Source organism: Saimiri boliviensis, chromosome 17 (assembly GCF_048565385.1).
Source record: "Saimiri boliviensis isolate mSaiBol1 chromosome 17, mSaiBol1.pri, whole genome shotgun sequence".
Classification (NCBI taxonomy): Eukaryota; Metazoa; Chordata; class Mammalia; order Primates; family Cebidae; genus Saimiri; species Saimiri boliviensis.
In genome coordinates this window covers 57,984,855-58,006,853 of record NC_133465.1, presented here as the reverse complement: position 1 = coordinate 58,006,853, position 21,999 = coordinate 57,984,855, and the positions used below count along the sequence as shown (strand labels likewise).

At 48.4% G+C, this 21,999-nt stretch overlaps 1 protein-coding gene across 2 annotated transcripts in view; it reads left to right on the top strand.

The window, feature by feature from the left end:
- Positions 1-21,999, top strand: part of RGS9 (regulator of G protein signaling 9) — a 91,149-nt gene that overhangs the window by 20,236 nt on the left and 48,914 nt on the right. The window contains exons 3-9 of one of the 2 annotated variants that reach the window (XM_010342495.3): positions 1,293-1,343; positions 3,367-3,473; positions 3,674-3,725; positions 3,990-4,048; positions 5,761-5,837; positions 11,313-11,394; positions 21,381-21,443. In XM_010342495.3, the coding sequence (XP_010340797.1) occupies positions 1,293-1,343; positions 3,367-3,473; positions 3,674-3,725; positions 3,990-4,048; positions 5,761-5,837; positions 11,313-11,394; positions 21,381-21,443 (491 nt within the window). Of the gene's footprint in view, positions 1-1,292; positions 1,344-3,366; positions 3,474-3,673; positions 3,726-3,989; positions 4,049-5,760; positions 5,838-11,312; positions 11,395-21,380; positions 21,453-21,999 lie in introns of both variants that reach the window. The other variant, XM_003931800.4, reaches the window with a different exon arrangement.

The window sequence follows — 21,999 nt, the reverse complement described above, 5'->3', positions numbered from 1 at the left end:
AATTGTGCCCAGAGAGCGTGTAAGCGGATCAAGAAGAAATGTTCCTGCACCACCTCTGAGGAGGTCAGTGTTGTTGGCAATTATCCAGCCATAAGAACACAGGCACTGGGGTCTCAATCCTGACCCTCTTCTTTTGTGTGTTTTGTGGGCCTGTTCCCATGCAGACAGGCTCCCAGCTCAGCCTTTGGAAAGCAGGGTAAGATTGCTCAAAAATGCGGCCATTGGCATCTGCATGATGGCCTCTGTGGTGGGGTGCTTCATTCCAGGGCACCTTGTCTTTCTTCTGAGATGCTATTGCCCTGTGCCTACAAGGTGTACCTTCTGCTCGTGAGGCCAGAGGGCCCAGGCTGAGGAGGGGGCTCAGAGCTTCCGTGGGGTCGCGCAGCTGCTCTGCGCTTGTTGGTAGACCTTGACTTGCCTTGGCCCTGAGATAATCTGAATCCTTGAGGGGAGTGGATGGGCAGGACCTGTGCAGGAGTGCAATTCTCTCTTGGCCTCCATGCCTCCTGCTGTTTTTCATGTCAGTTTTTTACATTTTTTTTTTTCTTGTGTTGTTCCCAGGCCAGCCCCTAAGATTTGCAGGACCTGGGGCAGCAGTACACATGGAGTCTTCATTCCATCATCTAAAGTTATACATCAAGTAGAATAGGTTCCATCCTCCTACCCTGACAAAAGTACCTTCACAGCGTCATGGAAGGCCAGGTTCAAGTTTAGAATTTTCTGACTCCTTGGAGTTCTGCCTGGGAACTTGCGAAGTGGGAAAGCCAGCCCCGGCCCTCAGTCTCTCCTCTTCCCATCCCTGGCTCTGTTTTACTCCCATGAGTCCTAGCTCGGTCCAGAGCCCTGCAAACAGCTTGCCTTGAGTCTGGTGTGTGTGTGTGTGTGTGTGTGTGTGTGTGTGTGTGTGTGTGTGTGTTAGACTTAGTCTATTTATTATCTAGTTAGTGAATAACAGTCCATCAGTCCATGCACAAATTATTGTCAGGTAAAAGATCAATACAACAAGAGACATTAAGATGAAGTGTGTGTGTGTGTGTGTGTGTGTGTGTGTGTGTGTGTGTGTGTGGTAGGGGGGCTTAAGTTGCAGATGTGCTGGAGTCAGATCCTGGATGGACTTGAATTACAGGCTGCGGAGTTTGGACTGAACATGATAAGGTGGGGGTTTCTGAAGGTTTTGAGCAAAGAGGAATGAAATCACAGCTGAACAGGAAGGAGACCAGTCAGGCAACAGTGTGGACAAGCCGGGATGTCAGGAGGCTATGACAATAACCGCAAACGTCTCTGTTTTGCAGGAAGTGATGTTCTGCAATGGATCGTCCAGCGGCTGTGGATCTCCAATCTGGGTGAGAGCTCATTCGACGCTCAGTTATCCAGGACAGCTGTGTGTACACCACCACGGGAGAAACTAAATAGAGACTCAGCCTGTGTTTCTGAGAAATTTACATTTTTGTTGGAGAGGCGTGACCTTCGTGTGTAAAACTACCAGAATCAAAAGCAAAGGCAGGCTAATTTGCGGACAAAGGAATTATTTTATCCAAAATATTTAGAACATAAATAACAGGGCTAAGTGAGGCGAACGCAGTCAAGAAAGACTTCCTAGAGGGGGTGCTGTGTACAGCTGGTCTTGAAAGAGGTGATGCTTGTGAGTCGGTGAAGAGGAGCTCTGAGGTCTTCCTAAAAGAGAAGACCAGCGAGAACAATGGTGTAAAAATGGGATGAGCGGGAAGTGGAGGAATGACAAGGGAGACTGAGAGTCACGGCTTCAGATGGCTGTGGAGGGTGGCAGAGGGGCGGAAGTGCCCCTGGAGATCTGGAAGACAGGCAATAGGAAGCCGCAGGCAATTTCTGAGCATGGCAATGTGTATGATACTCCTATTTCAGCGAGGGTGCCTGGCAACAATTTAAAAGATCCATTGGAGCAGAAAGAAGCTGGAGAGTGGACTTCACATTAGAAAGTAGGCTGTCGGTACCATGAGGCAAACAACTTTAGGACTTGGTCTGTGACGGAGGGAGTGAGACCTGGAGAGGGAGGGCTGGGGAGGAAGTCTTCCCATACCTTGAAGGCCGAACTATGGGATGGGGATATGGGTTAAGTCCTTGGGCAGGAGGGTCCTGCAGGAATGGAGGGATGGAGCCCCCTCTAGAGGATGGAAAGACACCTGCTTTCGTTGGTTGGGAGAAAGAACCAAGGAAGTTTGTCCTTTAATTGATATAATTGATAAACAAGACTGTGCTTCCAAACAAACTGGACGGGGGTGGGAATGAAAGTGAAGCAGGAAGGAGAGGAAGGATGTGGACCTGGGATGCAGGCAGAGCTGAGCTTGGGAGAGAAGTTGACAATAAACATGGTGCTCCTCGCTCATTCTTTGAGTGACAAAGTTTCTGTTGGTCCAACAGAGACATTTTCTTCCCAGTCCTGTGACCTTTCCCAGACCCAAAGGGCCTATCTTCTCTAGGCCTTCCTTAACCATCACCCGCGGCAGCAGACCACCTTGGTTTCTGCTAACATCCAGGTTTCCTAGTTCCCATCCAGACTTACTGAGCTGTCGTTTCTGGGGACAGGATCTGAGAGCTCCTTCTTTTAGCATGCAACTGGGCTTGTCCACAGCCAAGTTCAGGAACCAGTGTTCTCACTGCTTATGAGATGCAGTGCTGTTAGGAGGGGGTACCTGTCCTGGACTTTGGGGTATCAATGGGGGCTGACAATGAGCTTTGGAAAGCAGGCTGAGATTACTGGAAAATGTGACCGTTCGCATTTGCACGATGGCCTCTGTGATGGGGTGCTTCATTCCAGGGCACCTTGTCTGTCTTCTGAGATGCTATCCCCCTGTGCCTACAAGGTGTACCTTCTGCTTGTGACGCCAGAGGGCCCAGGCTGAGGAGGGGGCTCAGAGCTTCCGTGGGGTCGCGCAGCAGCTCTGTGCTTGTTGGTGGAAGTTGGCGTGCCTTGGCCCTGAGATAAATCTGAATCCTTGAGGGGAGTGGGCGAGTGGGATGGGTGCGTGGATGCACATTCTCTCTTGGCCTCCATGCCAGCTTTTCCTGCTGTTTTTCATGGTTTTTTTTTTTTTTTTTTTTTTTTTTTTTTTTTTTGCATTGTTCCTAGGCCAGCCCCTAAGGTTTGCAGGGCCTGGGGCGAGTGTACAAAAGGAGTCTTCATTCCATCATCTAAAGTTATACATCAAGTAGAATAGGTCCCACCCTCCTACCTGACAAAAGTACTTTCACAATGTCATGGAAGGCCAGGCTCAAATTTAGAATTTTCTGACTCCTCGGCGTTCTGCCTGGGAAGCTGGGGAGTCAGAGAGCCGTCCCAGCTATCTTAGCTCTGCTCTTAACATCCACGTCTGAACTGCTTCTCCCCAGAGGCACAGAACCTGGGCACCTTTATTGTCAGGTACGGCTACATTTACCCACTGCAAGACCCCAAGAATCTCATTCTCAAGCCTGATGGCAGCCTCTACCGATTTCAGGTGAGTCTTGGCCTTGACCTTGTGTTCATATGGGGTTGATCTAATTTGAAAAGATAATTGGTTGGCTTCACAGTTTCACAGATCAGGACTTCAGAAATGGTGGAGAGGGTTAAGGTGGTTCGATCTCTTTAGTCACAGGGTTTGGGTCCATCGAGCCACAGTCTGGTTTTAGAACGTGGTTTCCCTGGTTTCTTTTACAGACACCGTATTTCTGGCCCACCCAGCAGTGGCCAGCTGAAGATACTGACTATGGTAAATACTCCAGCCCCAACTATGCCTTTTTAGTGCTTCACATGCTGCTTATTTACTGGCTGCATTTTGGTGACATTTGTCTTGCTGTCATCATGACCTTTACGTTGGTTCCTATCTGCACTGGGCATGTCCCCAGGGGCAAGGGACTGGGTGTGCTGAGCGTCTCTCCCCCTCTCTGGGCACAGCAGCCTCAGGCTTAGGGAGGCTGCAGACGGGGTTTTGAAAGATGATGATGATGGAAAATGTCACTGCTTTCGTTTCCAGCCATCTATCTGGCCAAGCGAAATATCAAGAAGAAAGGGATTTTGGAAGAATATGAAAAGGTATGGAGGTGCTTTTAAGTAGAAGGTATTATAATTGAGTGGAATACAGTTTGGGGCTGTATTTTCCTCTTTCCCACATCACTGCATTCATATGCGCCCTCATTGACCATCCATCTATCCAGCTAGCCATCCATTTACTAACTAGAAGCAGCTTGCTGAAGTAAAATTTTCCCTATGTCTAACTTCAGTTTCTCCTGCCATAATTTAAGCCTTGGCACAGTGACTGCTGGGTGGCTACCCGCTTCCTTTGCCATCCCAAAACAATGTGACATAATTAATATGCACTCTAATGTACAACTCTTGGTTAACGAATCTGAACTTGATTTTTTTTTTTTTTTGAGACAAGATCTTGCTGTGTCACCCAGGCTGAAGTGCAGTGGCACAATCTTGGCTCACTGCAACCTCCACCTCCCAGGTTCAAGTGATTCTCCTGCCTCAACCTCCCAAGAAGCTGGGATTACAGGCGTGCACCACCACACCTGGCTAGTTTTTGTATTTTTAATAGAGATGAGGTTTCACCATGTTGGCCAGGCTAGTCTCGAACTCCTGATCTCAAGTGATCCACCCACCTCTGCCTCTCAAAGTGTTGGGATTACAGGCTTGAGCCATAGTGTCTGGCCTGAACTTCAGTTTATGATGGGAAAATAATAGTACTGTATAGACTTTTGTTTTATGCTGGGTGAGTCCAGTTTCCCAAAGAAACATACTAGCACTCAAAAGGCTAGCATGTCTGGGTACAGGGTGACAATCTTGCTGTGTTTTTATTCTTTTTTTTTTTTTTTTGAGACAACATCTTGCTCCATCACCCAGGCTGGAGTGCAGTCTTTGCTCACTGCAACTTCTGCCTTCTGGGCTCAAGCCTCAGCCTCCCAAGTAGCTGGGACTACAGGCACACATGCCACCATACCCAGCTAATTTTTGTATTTTTTTGTAGAGACAGGGGGCTCAGGCTAGTCTCAAATTCCTGGGCTCAAGTGATCCACCCACCTCAGCTCCCGAAGTGCTGGCTTTACAGGCATGAGCCACCATGCTAGGGCATGTTTTCATTCTTACAAACATGTTTTCAGAAAGGCCGGCATCACATCAATGTTAGGGCTTATTTTTGTAAATTTGTGATGCTCTGTTGTTGAATATTGACTTTCCAGGTTGGGTGCTTGTGATCCCAGCATTTTGGGAAACCAAGGTGGGAGGATCACTTGAGGCCAGGAGTTCAAGACCAGCCTAGCAACGTAGTGAGACCCTATCTCTATGAAAGATTGAAAAGTTAGCCAGGTGTGGTGGCATGCCCAGGTGGTCCTGGCTCCTGAGGCAGTAGAAAGGCTTGAACCCAGGAGTTTGTGGCTGCAGTGAGCTATGATTGTACCACTGCACTACAGCCTGGGCAACAGAGTGAGACCCTATCTCAGAAAAAAAAAATGATTTTCAAGTTCTTTCCCATCTTCCACCCTCACTTCTGAATTAGATTTGGAATACATTTATTTTTACAAAAGTGAAGAAAACCAATAAAAGTGAGGCTCGTTGTAACAGCGTTTTGAGAATTCGGTGCTGTTCCATGAGTGAACACCGTGGTGAAGCCAGCCCCGGCACCACTGGGCTGGGTCTGTGGTTGCCATGAGCCAGGGGCGTGCCCTTGTTGACTTAGAGTTTATTGCTCTCCAGCACATGACATATGTCTTGGGGCTTACACTTCTCATTTTGTTTTTCTTCTCTAGGAAAATTACAATTTCTTGAACCAAAAAATGAACTACAAGTGGGACTTTGTCATTATGCAGGCCAAAGAGCAGTACAGGTGAGTGAAGGGATGCCACGCTTGTCCTCGCGGTGGCTTTCCTCCCTCTCTTCCTTCTTTGTTTCTTTTTATTTTATTTTTTAATTTTAATTTTAATTTTTTTGAGACAGAGTTTCGCTCTGTTGCCCAGGCTGGAATACAGTGGCGTGATCTCAGCTCACTGCAGTCTCTGCCTCCCGGGTTCAAGTGATTCTCCTGCCTTGCCTCCTGAGTAGCTGGGACTACAGGCACCTGCCACCACACCCGGTTAATTTTTTTTGTTTTTTTTGTATTTTTAGTAGAAACGGGATTTCACCATGTTGGCCAGTCTGGGCTCGAATTCCTGACCTGGTGATCGACCCACCTCAGCCTCTAAAGTGCTGGGATTGCAGGCCTGTAATTACATGGGTTACACTGCACTTGGCCTCTTTCCTTTTATTAAAATAAACTTGTTTTTGAGCATTTATGTGCCTAACACTGGACTGGGCAGAGGGAATAAAAAGACACAGCCTCATGGGTCAGGCAGATGAAAGAATAGACCATGGTGCTGCTGTGAGATGAGGCCGTCTGGCTGGGGTCTGCAGAAGGAGTCGTAGAAATGGCATTGAACCTGGGGGCTGCCTAGGAGGGGTCCAGGTGAAGGATGGCAGTTGCGGAGGAAGAGGAGCAGTGTGGTGGGAGGGAGGGGCTCTCTGCAGACAGAACAGAGCCTGGAGGCAGGAGTGTGTCTGCTGCAGGCAGTTCCTTGCAGCTGCAACTGAGAGTGCAGAGTGTGAAACTGGCAGAAGTTAGCAAGATGTGAACTAGAGAAGTTAGCAAGAGTGGATTGTGAGAGGGCTTTGTGCTAAGTGCCACGGGGAGCCAGAGAACGATGTTTAAGCAGGGGAGGGATGCACAGTGATCAGATTCTCATGTTAGAACCACACACCGCTCACTTGCATTTGCCTGTTGCAATATCAGAACTGGAACTGGAAGTCCCCTCCAGGGCTCTGCCTTAATGACAGCTGGATGCAGATGTTGGGGACAGTGAGTGGTGGGGAGAGGGTGTCCATCAGGACAAGGTTAGGCTATCATAACAAACAGGCCTCAACTCTCAGGGGCTGGAAACCACAAGGTCCATTTCTTTCTGGTGCTCCTCATCTACTGTGGGGCAGCTGGGGCCCTGACATGCTTTCCCTCCCTCCAGGACCCAGGCGGAAGGAGCAGCACCATCTGGGCTTTGTCGTTGCTTTGCAGGGACAGGGATTTCCTGTGTGTATCAATCAGAGCAACCCTGTCATCATGCTCATGAGTCACAAGGCAAAGCAGGTCAACTTCGAAGGGTGGTGGGTGGGGACATAGAATCCTACCAGGTGCCTGAGAAGAAGGAGAACTGGGAACATCTGGTGACCCATACCAGTGATTACCAAAACAGATGACCTCCCTGGTCCAGCCTCACTCACTGTGACAGACCCAGATCCAGGAAGATCTAAACTTATTGGGCTGGATGGGGAAGACCTGATTCTCAGCCAGCAGCCTAGGTATTGGAGCAGTGATGAACACTGTTCACAGGAGAGCTGGTCTGGGAAAAATAGTTTCTTCTGGCGGAACAGCTTTATTAACCTCCATGGGGGAAAATATGTTCTTAGGGTTTAGAATCAGGTAGAACATCTGTGAGAGAGCTGCCTCTGCTCGTTAGCCACAAACGTGTTTCTGCCTGGGCGCATTTGAGGCAAAACTACATGGGTTATCTTTAATCACTTGCATTTGTTCATAAGGCATCATTTGGTGAGTTTTTGGGTGCTGTCTCACTTTACGTTTGTGTGGCAAAATACTTATAATAATAATTATTGTCACCATTCATTTCTACAAATGGGGAAACTGAGGCTTAGGGAGTTGAAAATTACTTAGCTGAGGTCACTTGGTGAGACAGTGGTAGAGCTTGGGCTGATATTAATTAATTCCATTTGTTGCACCAGTTTTGAGTTTCTGATGGGTTCCAACACTGGGCTGGGCTCCAGGGACACAGAGAAGGGTAAGATGTGTCTATCTCCCTCAGCCCCTCCATCCCCTCCTCCTCCTGTCTGGTCTGAGTAGGACGATCCCAGCAACCCACAGGACCGTGAACCCTGACGTCTGCTTTCCAGCGCCCTCTATGTGCTCTTGCAGCTCGGAGCTGTTTTCAGTGATCTCTGCAGGTCCACCACCCAGGCCCTGGCCTCAGTCAGGATAAAGCTCTGTGCTACCGAGATCCTGGGACATTCCCTTCTTCCATTTACTTCCGGGTGCCCTGGAATGGGCGATTCCTAAAAAGCTTGCTCCATTTGAGATGGCTTTTCCCCACTAATTTTAGGGCTTAAAGGCTGCCTCTGATTTCAGATTTAGAGTCTCAGCACAAAATGAGGTTGTCCATGTAGGTTGGCCCATAAAGTCGTCATTTTGTTTGCTAAGTCCCCTCTTCCACGTTCCAGACTCAGCATCCAGCTATCTACTGAAGAGCTCACATTGCTGTCAAACCTCAAACTTACCTTGTCCATATTGGAATGTTTTTCCCTCACTCTCCAAACCTCTTCCTCCAGTATCACCCATATCAGTACCTCTGCGGCTTCTACACTGGTTGAGCCAACCTCGCCGTCATCTGAACCATGGCAACATCCTCCCAACTGGCCTCTCTCCTCCCATTTCACTCCCCATGTTTGAAACACAAGTAAGATCGCCTCACTCCATCTTCTCTAGCTGTCAGGGAGAACGCTCACTTGCAATGTCACTTCCTCAGAGAGGTTTTTTCTGATTAGCTCTTACTGCATTCAGATCATCCTAAACTTAGTGGCTCAAAACAGCAACAATTATTTTATTATATGTCCTGACTTCTATAGGTTAGGGATTTGGGAAGGTCTTGGCTGAGCAGTTCTGACTTAGTCTCTTGAGTGGTTTCTGTCAGATGGCTGGAGATGGGGGCCTGGAGCAACTGGCTGCCATTTCTTGCTTTCTCCTTGTAGCCTCTCTGTGTGTGGTCTATCTTGAGCTTCCTCACAGCATGGCAGCCTCAGGGAGGGTTGTGAGATTGCTCACAGGTGTTTGGGGACTTCAAGACCACATATTCCAGTAAGGAAGGTGCAGCTGTCCCACCATTTGTGGCCATGCCTGACGTCCCATGTTGGTAGAAACCATCACAAAATCCCACCTGGCTTCAAGGGGAGGAGACATAGACCCACATCTTTCAAAGGAAAGAGTGACAAAGAATTGTAGACATATTTAAAAATCACCACAGAGGCCATTCCTGATTCTACATGATGGTACCCTGAATGTTTCCTTATGGCACATAACGCATTTTGCAATTCTGTATTGATTCTTTGTGTATGTGATGTTTAGTCCAAAGGCTACTCAAAGGCGGGGACCATGTCTATTTGATTCTTTGACTGTGTGTGTGCTGTTTAGTCCAAAAGCTACTCCAGATCAGGGAACATGTCGTTTGGTTCGCCAGTAGACTCCCACTGCTTGGAAAATAGTGGAAGATCAACGAGTACGTGAAGAACGAATGAATGAACGAGCGAATGAATGAATGAGCAAATGAATAAGCAAATGCTGTTGCTGAAAAAACAAATCACAATATGGGCCGGGTGCGGTGGCTCATGCCTGTAATCCTAGCACTTTGGGAGGCCGAGGCGGGTGGATCACAAGGTCGAGAGATCGAGACCATCCTGGTCAACATGGTGAAACCCCGTCTCTACTAAAAATACAAAAAATCCGCTGGGCATGGTGGTGCGTGCCTGTAATCCCAGCTACTCAGGAGGCTGAGGCAGGAGAATTGCCTGAACCCAGGAGGCGGAGGTTGCGGTGAGCCAAGATCGCACCATTGCACTCCAGCCTGGGTAACAAGAGCGAAACTCCATCTCAAAAAAAAAAAAAAAAAAAAAAAAAAAAAAAAAAAATCACAACATGACACACTAAAGTAATTGCTAGTTCACTAACTCTCTTGCATTCCTTTTATCACGACTCTCCTCTAATAACATCTGTCTCAGAAAAGCAGAAGAACAAAGCCGGAAAGGACCCGTGGGGTAAATCAGAGAGTGACTCTATTTGCAAGACTCGCCGGCATTGTGGAAACTCTACAATGCCTCAGCCCAGTTGTGGCCCATGCTCCTGAGGTCAGGGGCTAGTTAACCTGGTCGAAAATCCAGTTAGGCTGTCAGGGGGAAGTTGGAACAACAGCATTTATATTTAATTTCCAGAGGAGGCTGATGGAACGCCCAAATGGAATGGCACTGTTCACCATCTGGCTTCCTGGGTGTTATGATGTTTTTCACAGTACATTAACGGGGAGATGAATCCACTGACTCTGTCTCGCAGAGGGCGTGTGCGTCATCCCACGTTGCCTGGGAAAACAAGCATTAACAAGTGTGAGAACCAGTTGCCGTGGCAATGGTACAGAAGGGGCCCATGGTATGATGATTAGTGTTACTTTGCCCCTGGAGGAAGAAGGCCCTGCATCATTTCCCATCTGGAGCCAGAAAGGGAGAGACTAAGAGATAGAAAGGAAAATCAACAGCGCTTTTTTTTTTTTTTTTTTTTTTTTTTTTTGTAATGGAGTTTCGCTCTTGTTGCCCAGGCTGGAGTGCAATGACGTGATCTCAACTCACTGCAACCTCTGCCTCCTGGGTTCAAGCGATTCTCCTGCCTCAGCCTCCCGAGTAGCTGGAATTACAGGCACGTGCTACCATGCCTGGCAAATTTTTGTATTTTTAGTAGAGATGGGGTTTTACCATGCTGGTCAGGCCGGTCTTGAACTCCTCACCTCAAGTGATCTGCCCACCTTGACCTCCTAAAGTGCTGGGGTTACAGGCGTGAGCCACTGCACTGGGCCATGAATAACCTTTTATAGCAATGAAGTGTGCTCAGGAAAAGCCCCGACTTGGCGCAAACGCTTTGTAGACACAGGCAGGGAGGAGAGAGAACTCTCCAGACCAGCGTCTTCGTCACCATCCCACAGGTGCCTGTCCAGTCATTGAGTGTGTTGTTTGCCCAAACAGGGAAAAGTTAAGCCAGGAGGTCAAATGTCAGCCTGGAAGGTCGCCCATGCACGCTGAGCTCCAGTGGTGAAGTTGGTGGAGTTGGTTTCATTTAGGGCTAGTGGTGGCAGCATGATCTCAGGCAGCACTGTGCTGTCCAGGGAGCTGGACCCCACACCCGACTCCCAAGTGCAAGCCCACTTCTTCCAGTCGCTGCCAGTGTGACCCTGGTGGGCTGATGGGGCATTCACCCCCTCTTTGTCTCAACTGTGAAGTGAGAAAAGGCCACTGAGAGGATTAAGTGAGATTAAAAGAGTTAATACGTGTCAAAGTGGTTAGAGCAGTACTAGTACGTAAGTGTGATGTCAGTGCTTGCTGTGTTCATTATCATTATGGTATAAGTGAATTACTTGGGCAGGCTGGGAGAGGGATGCAGGTCGTCAGGAACGGGGGGCATCACTGATCCAAAGCTACAAAGTCTTACTAGCCTTAAATATGGCTTTTTCAGGGCTGGAAAGGAGAGGAACAAAGCGGATAGATATGCCCTGGACTGCCAGGAGAAGGCATACTGGCTGGTGCACCGATGCCCTGTGAGTACCCTCCTGCCTGGTTTGCTCTGTCTCTTCCTGTGCCTCCCTCCTCCATCCTGCGCTCTCCATGCCTGTTGCCAACTCCCCTTTCTCTAGGGTGAGAACTGGAGCAGCAGTTGGGTTAACCTCCAAGTGCCTCTTGGCCGGAAAAGGAAGTTCTCTGTCTGGACAGGGTCTGCTCATGGCCCACCTGTTGGTGTTAGGTAGGAAGGAACCTGAATGACTTTGTCTTTTATGAGGGCTGGGACTTTTCTTTGCCAGGATACCATACCTTGGGAAAGGAATATAAGGAGAAAATTAGAACACAGGCCCCAACGTAGGCTCCAACGTAGAAACGTGGAGTGCCGTGGGAAAGGAAACTACATGGCTGGTGTTCTCCTTTGTGTCTCTGGCTCCCTCTCCTAGATCCAGGTCCAGCAGCTGAGACGGGAGGAGGAGGAGGAAGACATCTGTGTTGAGCTTCTCCTTGCTTGGAGCACACTGAATCTCTGGCTTTGAGACTTTCAGTGGCCCAGAGAGACAAGCTGTACAGAGTTGGTTTAACTTGCCCCATCTCATCACTGGGAAACGGTAGCCTCATCCCCCAGCACAGAGAAGTGGGCTCCGACCGCCACATCCTGGGATTCACTCTGCTATCTCAGTTTCCTCCTGTCTCAGCTCCCTGTGCTGCCTATGGGTCATGGGAGGTAGAGGATGGGAACCAGATTCTGGAAACCAAAGAGTCGGAAACAAATGTTCTTCCTCCTTTTCCTTTAGCTTTCTTGCCTGCCAGAACCAGAAAGAGAACTGAGTGAGACTTGGTGTCAGAGCTTGTGGATTTTTGAACGTCAATCCCATCTGATTTTGGCTGTTTTGCTTGTTTTCTTTATATACTCAAAACAGATTCTCCTAAGGTGTTCCACCCTGTAGGGGAATGGGTTTGGATGCTGTGTTGCCAAGGTAAAGGTTCTGAGGTTGATCCCCAAATAGCTTGTTTGATTTTTTTCTTTGCTTCAGGGTTTCTCCTCTAGGGAAACCAGTTTACAGATGCCTGACACAGGTCTCCGGGGGGCTGGGTGACAGAGCACAGGGTCCCGGAGGCAAGCACGCCTCCCAGTTGGTAGTGTAGAAGCAAGCTCTTTGTACGAGAAGGAGCCGCACATTGCTTGTGTGTTCCAGAAGAAGCACTCCATGGTGAGGATGAGGAGATGTGGCGGATATGCCACATTTGGCAAGATGCCTTGGTGCCCAGTGGTCCCGTGCACAAGGGAACCCTGCTTCTTTCAAGGTGAAGAATGGCTTCTATACTACTATACTATATGCAGAGACTCCTCACTGTGGGAATGCCGACGTGACTGCATTCCTTGCAAAGCGACATAGACTGGCTAGGCACGCCATCTGCCCAGGGTCTCTCTCCTCCCCTCTGTCGCTGCAACTTGGAGGTCTATAAAATGAAAATTGATCATCCAGGTTCTCTTTAGTTCTCTTGGAGTAAGCTCTCAGCCCCAACCAGGCAAGTGGCTGAGTGGCTCTTCACAGCATGATGCAGAATCACGTAAATATGACAACGTGTCTCTATGACCACCACCTCCGCCTCCCCCATCTCCACCACCATAACCATCATCCCATCTCCCACTCCCTCACCTCCCTTATCTCCCTGACCCTTACCACCTCTCTTACTTCCCCCAGTTTCTCCACCACCCTTATTGCCATTGATTGTTGTCATTGTCACCATCACCATCACAGCAGACATAAACTGAGAACTCCCAGTGTGCACACTGGGTGCTACGCTAAGCCTTCTGCATTTTTTTTTTTTTTTTTTTTTTTTTTTTTTTTTTTTTTTTTTTTTTTTTTTGAGATGGAGTCTTACTCTGTCACCAGGCTGGAGTGCAGAGGTATGATCTCGGTTCACTGCAACCTTTGCCTCCCTAGTTCAAGTGATTCTCCTGCCTCAGCTTCCCGAGTAGCTGGGACTATAGGCATGTGCTATCATGCCCAGCTAATTTTTTGTCTATTTATTAGAGGTGGGGTTTTACCATGTTAGCCAGGATAGTCTCAACCTCCTGACATCGTGATCCGCTGACCTCTGCCACCTAAAGTGCTGGGATTGTGAGCCACCTCGCCCGACTGGCCACCTTCTACATTTTTTTTTTTTTTTTTTTTTTTGAGACAATTTCGCTCTTGTTACCCAGGCTGGAGTGCAATGGCATGATCTCGGCTCACCGCAACCTCCGCCTCCTGGGTTCAGGCAATTCTCCTGCCTCAGCCTCCTGAGTAGCTGGGATTACAGGCACGCGCCACCATGCCCAGCTAATTTTTTGTATTTTTAGTAGAGACGGGGTTTCACTATGTTGACCAGGATGGTCTTGATCTCTTGACCTCGTGATCCACCCGCCTCGGCCTCCCAAAGTGCTAGGATCACCCTTCTGCATTCTTATTGAACCTTTGCAGCCCTGTATGGAAGGCATTATTATTATTCTAATTTTACTGATAAGCGAGTAAAATCTCAAAGATGTTGCTAATTTCTCCAAAGTTACACAGCTAGTAAGTGTCAGAGGGTCTGAACCCATGTACCACTGACTGTGGAGCCTCCCAACCCCCGCAGCCCACCCCGGCTTAGCCTTGTGCGCTTCTGCTTCTCATGGCAATGTCTTAGCGCGGTTCAGCTCTTTGGTATCCTCCTGGGTCATTAGAATGTTGCCCGGGTCACTGCTGCTCTAAGAAGCCGAATGCCTTGGTCCACACGTTCCTGGTCCCTCTGACAGCACTGGGGACCCAAGTTCAGCATGAGGATTTGAGGGACTCGGAGTGGTGCTAGAACTTCCAGGACATGAAACTGCTCCCCACATCTAGCCTCTCTCATGGCTGCTCCCTAAGTGAAAACCAGATCAGTAGTCAAAGACGAGGCAGGAGTGCAGTGGCCCCACTCTCTGCGATTTCCTTAAAATGCTCCCCGTTTCTTGTTGGCCTGCATGGGTGGAAAGTAACCTGTTTGAAGAGCATCTCAGTTTAGAAATTGAGCAATCTGACAGGCTCAGGAAACTCCGGAACTCACAGACTGCCAGACTGTCTCCAGCAGACCCAAACAAACCATCAGTTCAATGGGAAAAAAGCCAGCCAAGGCAAACCCAGCACTTGGCGCTGTGGAGTGTCATGGCCACTCTGTGTCAGGCTGTAACCAACGATTGCAGAGTGAGACGCAGCCCAAGGCTACTGAACCAACGCCTGCCCTTGTTCATTTGTCTGTTCATTGATCCGTGAAACCTTCATTGAGCCTTGCCTTTGTCCCAGGGAAGGGGTTAGGTGCTGGGTGTGAAATAACAGCCAAGAGTCATTGAGCGTTTCTCTGTGCCTGTGTCAAGCTCTAGACACAGAGGACCTCATTTACGCCTGATGCTATGACGTAGGGCAGGCATCCCCAGGCTTTTTACACAGGGGGCCAGTTCACTGTCCCTCAGACCGCTGGAGGGCCGCCACATACTGTGCTCCTCTCACTGCCCACCAATGAAAGAGGTGTCCCTTCCTGAAGTGCAGCAGGAGGGCCAGATAAATGGCCTCAGGGGGCCGCAGTTTGGGGGCACCTGACGTAGGAAATATCACCATCCCCATTATTCAGATGGAGAAATTGAGGCTCATAGAGGTTCAGTAGCCTGCCCAGTTCTGGGAGAGGAAGCCCCACATCTGTCTGATGGCAAAGCTTGATATGCTGCTTCTGTGTAAGGAGCCCCTACCTGTGGTCCCTCTCTCAGCTCAAGGAGCTCAAAATCCAAATTGCTGGAGCCCAGGTGAGTGGCACTCTCCCAGAGATAAGACCTAAATGCAGAAGGGGCACAGTGAGAGGGTGATTGGTTTAGAAAGGCAGGGAGGAATGTCTGATAGATGCTGTATTAGGGAGATCATAACTGGCAAAGGCCAAGACCCCATATGGGTGGTGGTAGTTGAGGGCTCTGACCTGAATTCCCATCCGGATCCCAAATGCCACCTCTGATTCAGCTTCCTGTAATGAAGGAAAACTATGTTCCTCACTCATTTTTTACGCAAATGGAACTAAGCACAGATCTGAGCACGATGCAGACAGCAGTGAGTTTTGTAATAAACAAAGGGAGAAAGAGCTCCCTTAGACAGTCCTGTGGAGGCCTTCCCTGCGTCTTTGCTGGGCCATCTGTGACTTTGTGCCTCCCAAGGATATAGTCTGAGGCTGCTTTCTGGTGGTGGGTATGCTAAATCAAGTGATTCCTTATCTGCATGTCAAGCTAAATGACCCTTGTTTCAACCGAATATGCAGATGCCTGCCAGAGAAGGAGATATCTGCCCTCCATTTCTCATTGAGGTTGGGCTAACTGTCTGACGATGGAAAATGGCAAAATAAATTGAGGAATATTAACATGATGGAACATTGTGAAGCTATTCAAATAGTATTTTCAAAGGCCATTCACTGACCTAGGAAAATGGTCTGACATATAATGAAGAATTTTTTTTTTTTTTTTTTTTTTTTGAGACAGAGTCTTGCTCTGGAGTGCAGTGGCATGGTCTCAGTTCACTGCAACCTCCGCCTCCCAGGTTCAAGGGATTTTCCTGCCTCCGCCTCCTGAGTAGCTGGAATTACAGGTGCCTGCCACCATGCCTGGCTAATTTTTGTATTTTTGGTAGAGTCATGTTGTCCAAGCTAGTCTTGAACTCCTGACCTCAAGTGATCCACCCGCCTCAGCCTCCTAAAGTGCTAGGATTACAGGCATGAGCCACTGTGCCTAGCCTGACATACAATGTTATATTATAAAACCAGGGTGGAATGCTCCTTGTGCTCTGGTCCAAAAAAAAAAAAAAATAACGTATATTTTGTGAATATCTGCTCTATGCCAGGCACTTACTGGGCAATGGGGATATTTGGATTATGAGCCAAGGCAGACATTATTCATGACCTCAAGGAGTTCACCGCAGTCTGGTAGAGAGATAAAGACTAAAATGATTAAACCAACGAATGAGCAACCACAGAATGCCATGGCAGCTGGTAGGAGGCAGGGGCCCTGCATCAGGTTGAGGGGTCAGGGAACACAGGACGCAGGATTTGGAGAGTGACATTCAAGCCAAGATCCTCTGGGAGCAAACTTTCCTGACGCTGCATAGTAAAATTGTCTCCCCGTTTCGCCTCATCTCTATTTTTATTTTTTATTTTTTTATTTTTTGAGATAAAGTCTTGCCCCGTCACCCAGGCTGGAGTGCAATGGCATGATCTCGGCTCCCTGCAACCTCCACCTCCCAGGTTCAAGTGAGTCTCCGGCCTCAACCTCCCGAGTAGCTGGGATTACAGGCATGTGCCACCATGCCCGGCTAATTTTTTTGTATCTTTAGTAGAGACAGGGTTTCACCATGTTGGCCAGACTGGTCTCGAACTCCTCATGATGTGCCCACCTCAGCCTCCCAAAGTGCTGGGATTACAGGTGTGAGGCATGTGCCCAGCTTCATCTCTACTTCTTTTCCTTGTTTTATTTTGTTTAGAAAATGAGTTAGTGTTTTACTTATTATTTGTTTTCTGTTCCATGCATGAGGAGAGTCTGATACTTTTGGGAATAGAATGAAATGAGAGAAGGAGGGGTGGGAGCACATGGTGGAGTGCCACCGAGAAGTGTCCATTAGCTCCCACGTTGGCCCTGCTCTGCATGTGGGTTCCTGGGAACGCTGCCTTCTTACGAGCAATTGTCAGGAGCACAGGAGCCCCTTTCCTGACCTGAATGATGAGGCATTCAGCAAATTGCCTCTTTGGCTTACGCCCAAGGGCTGTTGTTGTTGGGGGGGGTCATACTCTGGTGTTCACAGTTCCTCTGGGTGAAGGAGGAGAGCTTGCATGTCTCTGGAGGCTTCCTGCGTCAGGCAACAGGGAAGAAAGCGCCTGCTGTCTCCTTCTCTGTGGGTGGCACCCTGCAGGATGCATTGGCTGCCCTTACTTCCTGGGCACTGACAGTCAGTTCTGGTTATCTTCATCTGAACACCCTGTTGTGTGCCAGAAACTGCGTCAGCAGCACTCTGGTGACGATCACAGTGGATCAAATACTTTACACTAGCTGATGAATGAAGAAATGGATGAATGAAAGGAGCCAGGGAGTCACTGAAATCAGCAGAGTCAGAAAGGCAGCCCCCTCGTGAGTTTTGAGGGCAGGGGACTGGAATGGGACCACAGCTTGATTGGGAACAACTGAGACTTAAAGGCTGCTGCCCACAGAGGTGCAAGAGCCCAGGCAGCAGTGGCCAGAGGACTGTACCTGGCTGTTCTGTAGGGAAGGAGCGAGGAGAACCAGCTTGGCATTGGAACTGGACAGGCTGTCAGTGTCATAAAGCCGAGTGGGTGGCTGTGGGTCTGAGAGTCTAAGGCTGTCTGATCCCAGCAGCTGAGGGCACAGTGGAGTCTATCTCAGTTGCCCGGTGCACTGTTGAGCACTGGGCAACCACATTTATATCAGAGCTTGGGGCACATTGGAAGGAAAGAACTAGATAACAAATTCAAGACTGTGGCAGACAAACACACTGAAGTCACTGAGGTTGTGAGTGCCTGTGGAAGAGCAGCCAATGGTTGTAGGGCATCGTGGGCCCAGGCTACGTGTGTGAGTGTGAGTGCATGTCACTGTGTCAGGGTGTGTGAGTGTGAGTGTGTGAATGTACATGTATGACTACATACATGTGCACATTAAGTGAGCATGTGTGTATATGTATGTGTGTGTGCATGCATGTAAACATGTATATGTGTCAGTGTGTGCGTGTGTGTGTGAATGTGTGTATGTGTGAGCATGCATAGGTGTGTGCATGTATGTGAGCATGTTTGTGTGTATTCATTCTCACAGTGCTATAAAGAAATACTCAGGACTGGGTATGTATGTATTTATAGTTAGAGTCTTGTTCTGTTGCCCAGGCTGGAGTGCAGTGTCAGAATCTCAGCTCACTGCAACCTCCGTCTCCTAGGTTCAAGCAGTTCTCCTGCCTCAGCCTCCCGAGTAACTGGGATTACAGGCACGTGCCACCATGCCCAGCAAATTTTGCATTTTTAGTAGGGATGGGGTTTCACTATGCTGGCCAGGCTGGTCTTGAACTCCTGACCTTGTGATCTGCCAGCCTCAGCCTCCCAAAGTGCTGGGATTACAGACGTGAGCCACTGCGCCTGGCCAAGACTGGGTAATTTATAAAGGAAAGAGGTTTAATTGACTCACAATTCTGCATGGTCAGGGAAGTCTCAGGAAACTTACACAATCACGGTGAAAAGGGAAAGGCAGGTCTGATATGGCAAGAGAGGTCTGACATGGAAGGTCTGATGTGGCAGATCTCAGGTGAGAGATAGTGAGTACATGCAAGAGGAACTGTCAGACATTTATAAAACCATCAGATCTCATAAGAACTTACTATCATGAGAACAGCGTGGGGGATACCACCCCCCATGATCCAATTACCTCCCACCAGGTCTCTCCCTCAATCTGTGGGATTATGGAGATTACAGTTCAAGATGATATTTGGATGGGGACACAGAGCCAAACCATATTAATGTGTGTGTATATGTGTGTAGTGTGTGTAGTGTGTGTGTGTGTGTCAGGGCCTGCGCGTATGTGTGTGTGTGCATATATATGTATGAGTGTGTGTGTGTGATTGTGACAGTCTGAAAGTGCCAAAGTGTGTGCATGAAGTCTGTCTTCAGTTATGCAGGGGGGTTTCTCCACACCAGATTCAGGGGGCAATTCCTAGAACCCTTTTTGCCGAAGACACTGACTCTGCTGAGCCCCTGCCATGTGAGGTTAGATCCCATGCTGTCATCCCTTCAACACACCTCTCTCAACAGTAATTTATCCTCTGTGTGATTAATTGCTGAGTGGCTACCTTCCCCTTGAGACTGGGAGTGCCTCAATATGCCTGCTGGGGATGCCTCCTGAGCAGTGGTCTCAGGGCACACTTACCATGGGCTCCCCAGGGCTCAGCCCATAGGAAGTGCCCATAGGTATTTGCTGATCAAGATCCACTTTTAGCAACTAGGGCAAGGATGGCCATTTCCTTTCCCTATCCTCCTCCCCACCCGCTTTCTATTGTCTTCTCCTTTCTCTTCCCTGTGTCATCTTGTCTGCCCATATTTGCCCCCACAGTAGCCCACTGAGCCAGATTGCTAGATTTAGCAAATAAAATACAGGAAACTTGGTTACATTTGAATTTCAGACAAACCACAAATAATTTTTAAGTAAAATATATTTTGTATATTTAGTATAAATATATAATAAGCATCAAAATATTGGGACAGAAATCATTTGCTGTTTATCTGAATTAACTGGACTTCCTCCATTTTATGTGTCAGTCTTAAATCCAAGCTGAAACCCAGACTGATCCCATGGATGAGGCTGAATCTGATGGCTAGAAAACCCAGTTGCTTCCCAACTCTCTGCTTCAGTGTAGCTAGCCTGGTTGGTCACGTGTGCTGAGCAGTGAGTGCATCACACCTGCATGAGGGAAGTGAAAGATCCAAATTTTTGACCTCAAAGAGTCAAGGAGTTGAGAGAGACCGAGTAAGATTTTCTGGAGAGTTGGGTTACCTGCTGGCAAAGGGAACTAAAAGAGATCACAGTCCCATCTTTGGGCCGTGCTTTTACATGTGTGATCTTAAAATGAATACAGCCCCTTGCTCAGCAATAGCTACCTTCTGTTGAGAGTTTCACACCCTATCATGTTAAATCTTCACAAGAACCTGCCACGTAGGAGGCTTCTTCTCTGTTTCTTAGAGAGGTTAGCAAGTGCAGAGACAAGGAGTGTTTTCCAGGATCTTCTGGACAGCAACATTGGCATCTAGAGGTGACTGACAAGCCTGTACTCTCCCAAAGCACTGCTCTGTCGTTTCTCTTTTCCCACCCAGCCCAAGACAGAAACCACAGAGTGAGGGGAAGGAGCACTGTGGGAAGAGTCAGGAGACCCATGTATCAGTGAACTCTTTTGGAGCCTGAATGTTATCCATCCCTTTGCCCACTTACCCATCTACCTATTTACTCATTCAACCATCCATCCATCCATCCATCCATCCATCCATCCATCCACCCCTCCACCTATCCATCTTACTATGATGCTGAGTTTGTCATTCACCTGTCTATCCATCCATCCATCTCTTCACCCATCCATTCACCATCCACATATCACCCATTTACTTATCCATCCATCCATGCATCCATCTTTCCATCTATCTATCCTACTATGGTGCTGAGTTTGCCATTCATCTGTCTATCCATCCATCCATCTGTCCATCTGTTCATCTCTTCTCCTCCCACTCACCATTCACCTACCACCCATTTACCTATCCATCCATCCATCCATGCATCCATCTCTCTTTCCCTCCCCCTTTCCATTCATACACCACCCCATCCATCCATCTCACTATGGTGCTGGGGATGCCATTCAACTGTCTGTCTATCCATCCATCCATCCATCCACTCATTCATTCATCCATTTATTAGCTCACCCTCTATCCACCTATCATCCATTTACCCATCCATCCATCCATCCATCCATCCATCTCTTCCTTCCTCCTTCCCACCCCCTTCTCCTTCCCTTTCTCCTGCCATCCATCCCACTCTGGTGCTGGGAATGCCATTCATCTGACTGGCTGTCCATCTATCCATTTACTCACCCACCCATCCACCATCTACTGGCCACCCATTTACCTATACATTCATCCACTCATCCACGCATCCCACTATGGTGCTGGGAATGCCAACCACCTGTCCATTTTTTCATCCACCCACCCATCACCCATCCTTCTCTCCATCTGTCCTTCCATCTCACTATGTTAGGTGCTGGGGATACTGGGAGGCAGAACAGCCCTCATGAAGCTCACCAGCTCACCTGGAGGGTTTCCACGCCCTCAAAGCTCCCTGCGGACTAGACCACAAGCTCTTCTTAGCTCCATCTCACAACTGGCAGCTTAACTGAGACCCAAAGTTAACCAGAAACTGGAGACTCTCCTGTAATGATCCTTATGTTGTTTTTATTCCATTTAGCCTGGAATGGACAATGTGCTGGACTATGGCCTGGACCGAGTGACCAATCCGAATGAAGTCAAGGTAAACCAGGTATGTCTCTACTGCATAGTTTGGGTAGGGCCTAGGTTGGATTCTGGGGCTGGGAAAGTGTCCACAGGTCTAGTCATGTCTGTTGGGGCAACGACATCTTCTCTTTGAGACTACCAAAGACAGGAGGACTGTGATCTCTGTGGACTCTGAGTTGGGCAGGAAGTGGGGCCATGGCAGGATGCTGGGTAAGGAGAAATTACGATTGAAGAGAGACAGAGGATGTAGAGTGCGGGGAAGAGCTGACGGGATCTAGATGGGTGGTTTCCAGACTTTTCTGAGTCACTTCCCTCTTTGAAAATCTGATGAAAGTTATGAGCTGGTTCCACTCAAAGATGCACAGACAGGTGTTCTGTACACAGTTTCAGCCAGTTAGTTGACCCTGAGAAGACTGTATGCCCCAGCGTCAAAACTCTTGAATCGGCTTTGGATTCAACCTTAATCCGCATCACGGGACCTGGACTGTAACATTTCCTTTCACATCCCTGTGGAGTGGGATCTTTGAAAAGATTCTCCAAGCAGTTTTCATTTAAAAAAAGACTCTTTCCTC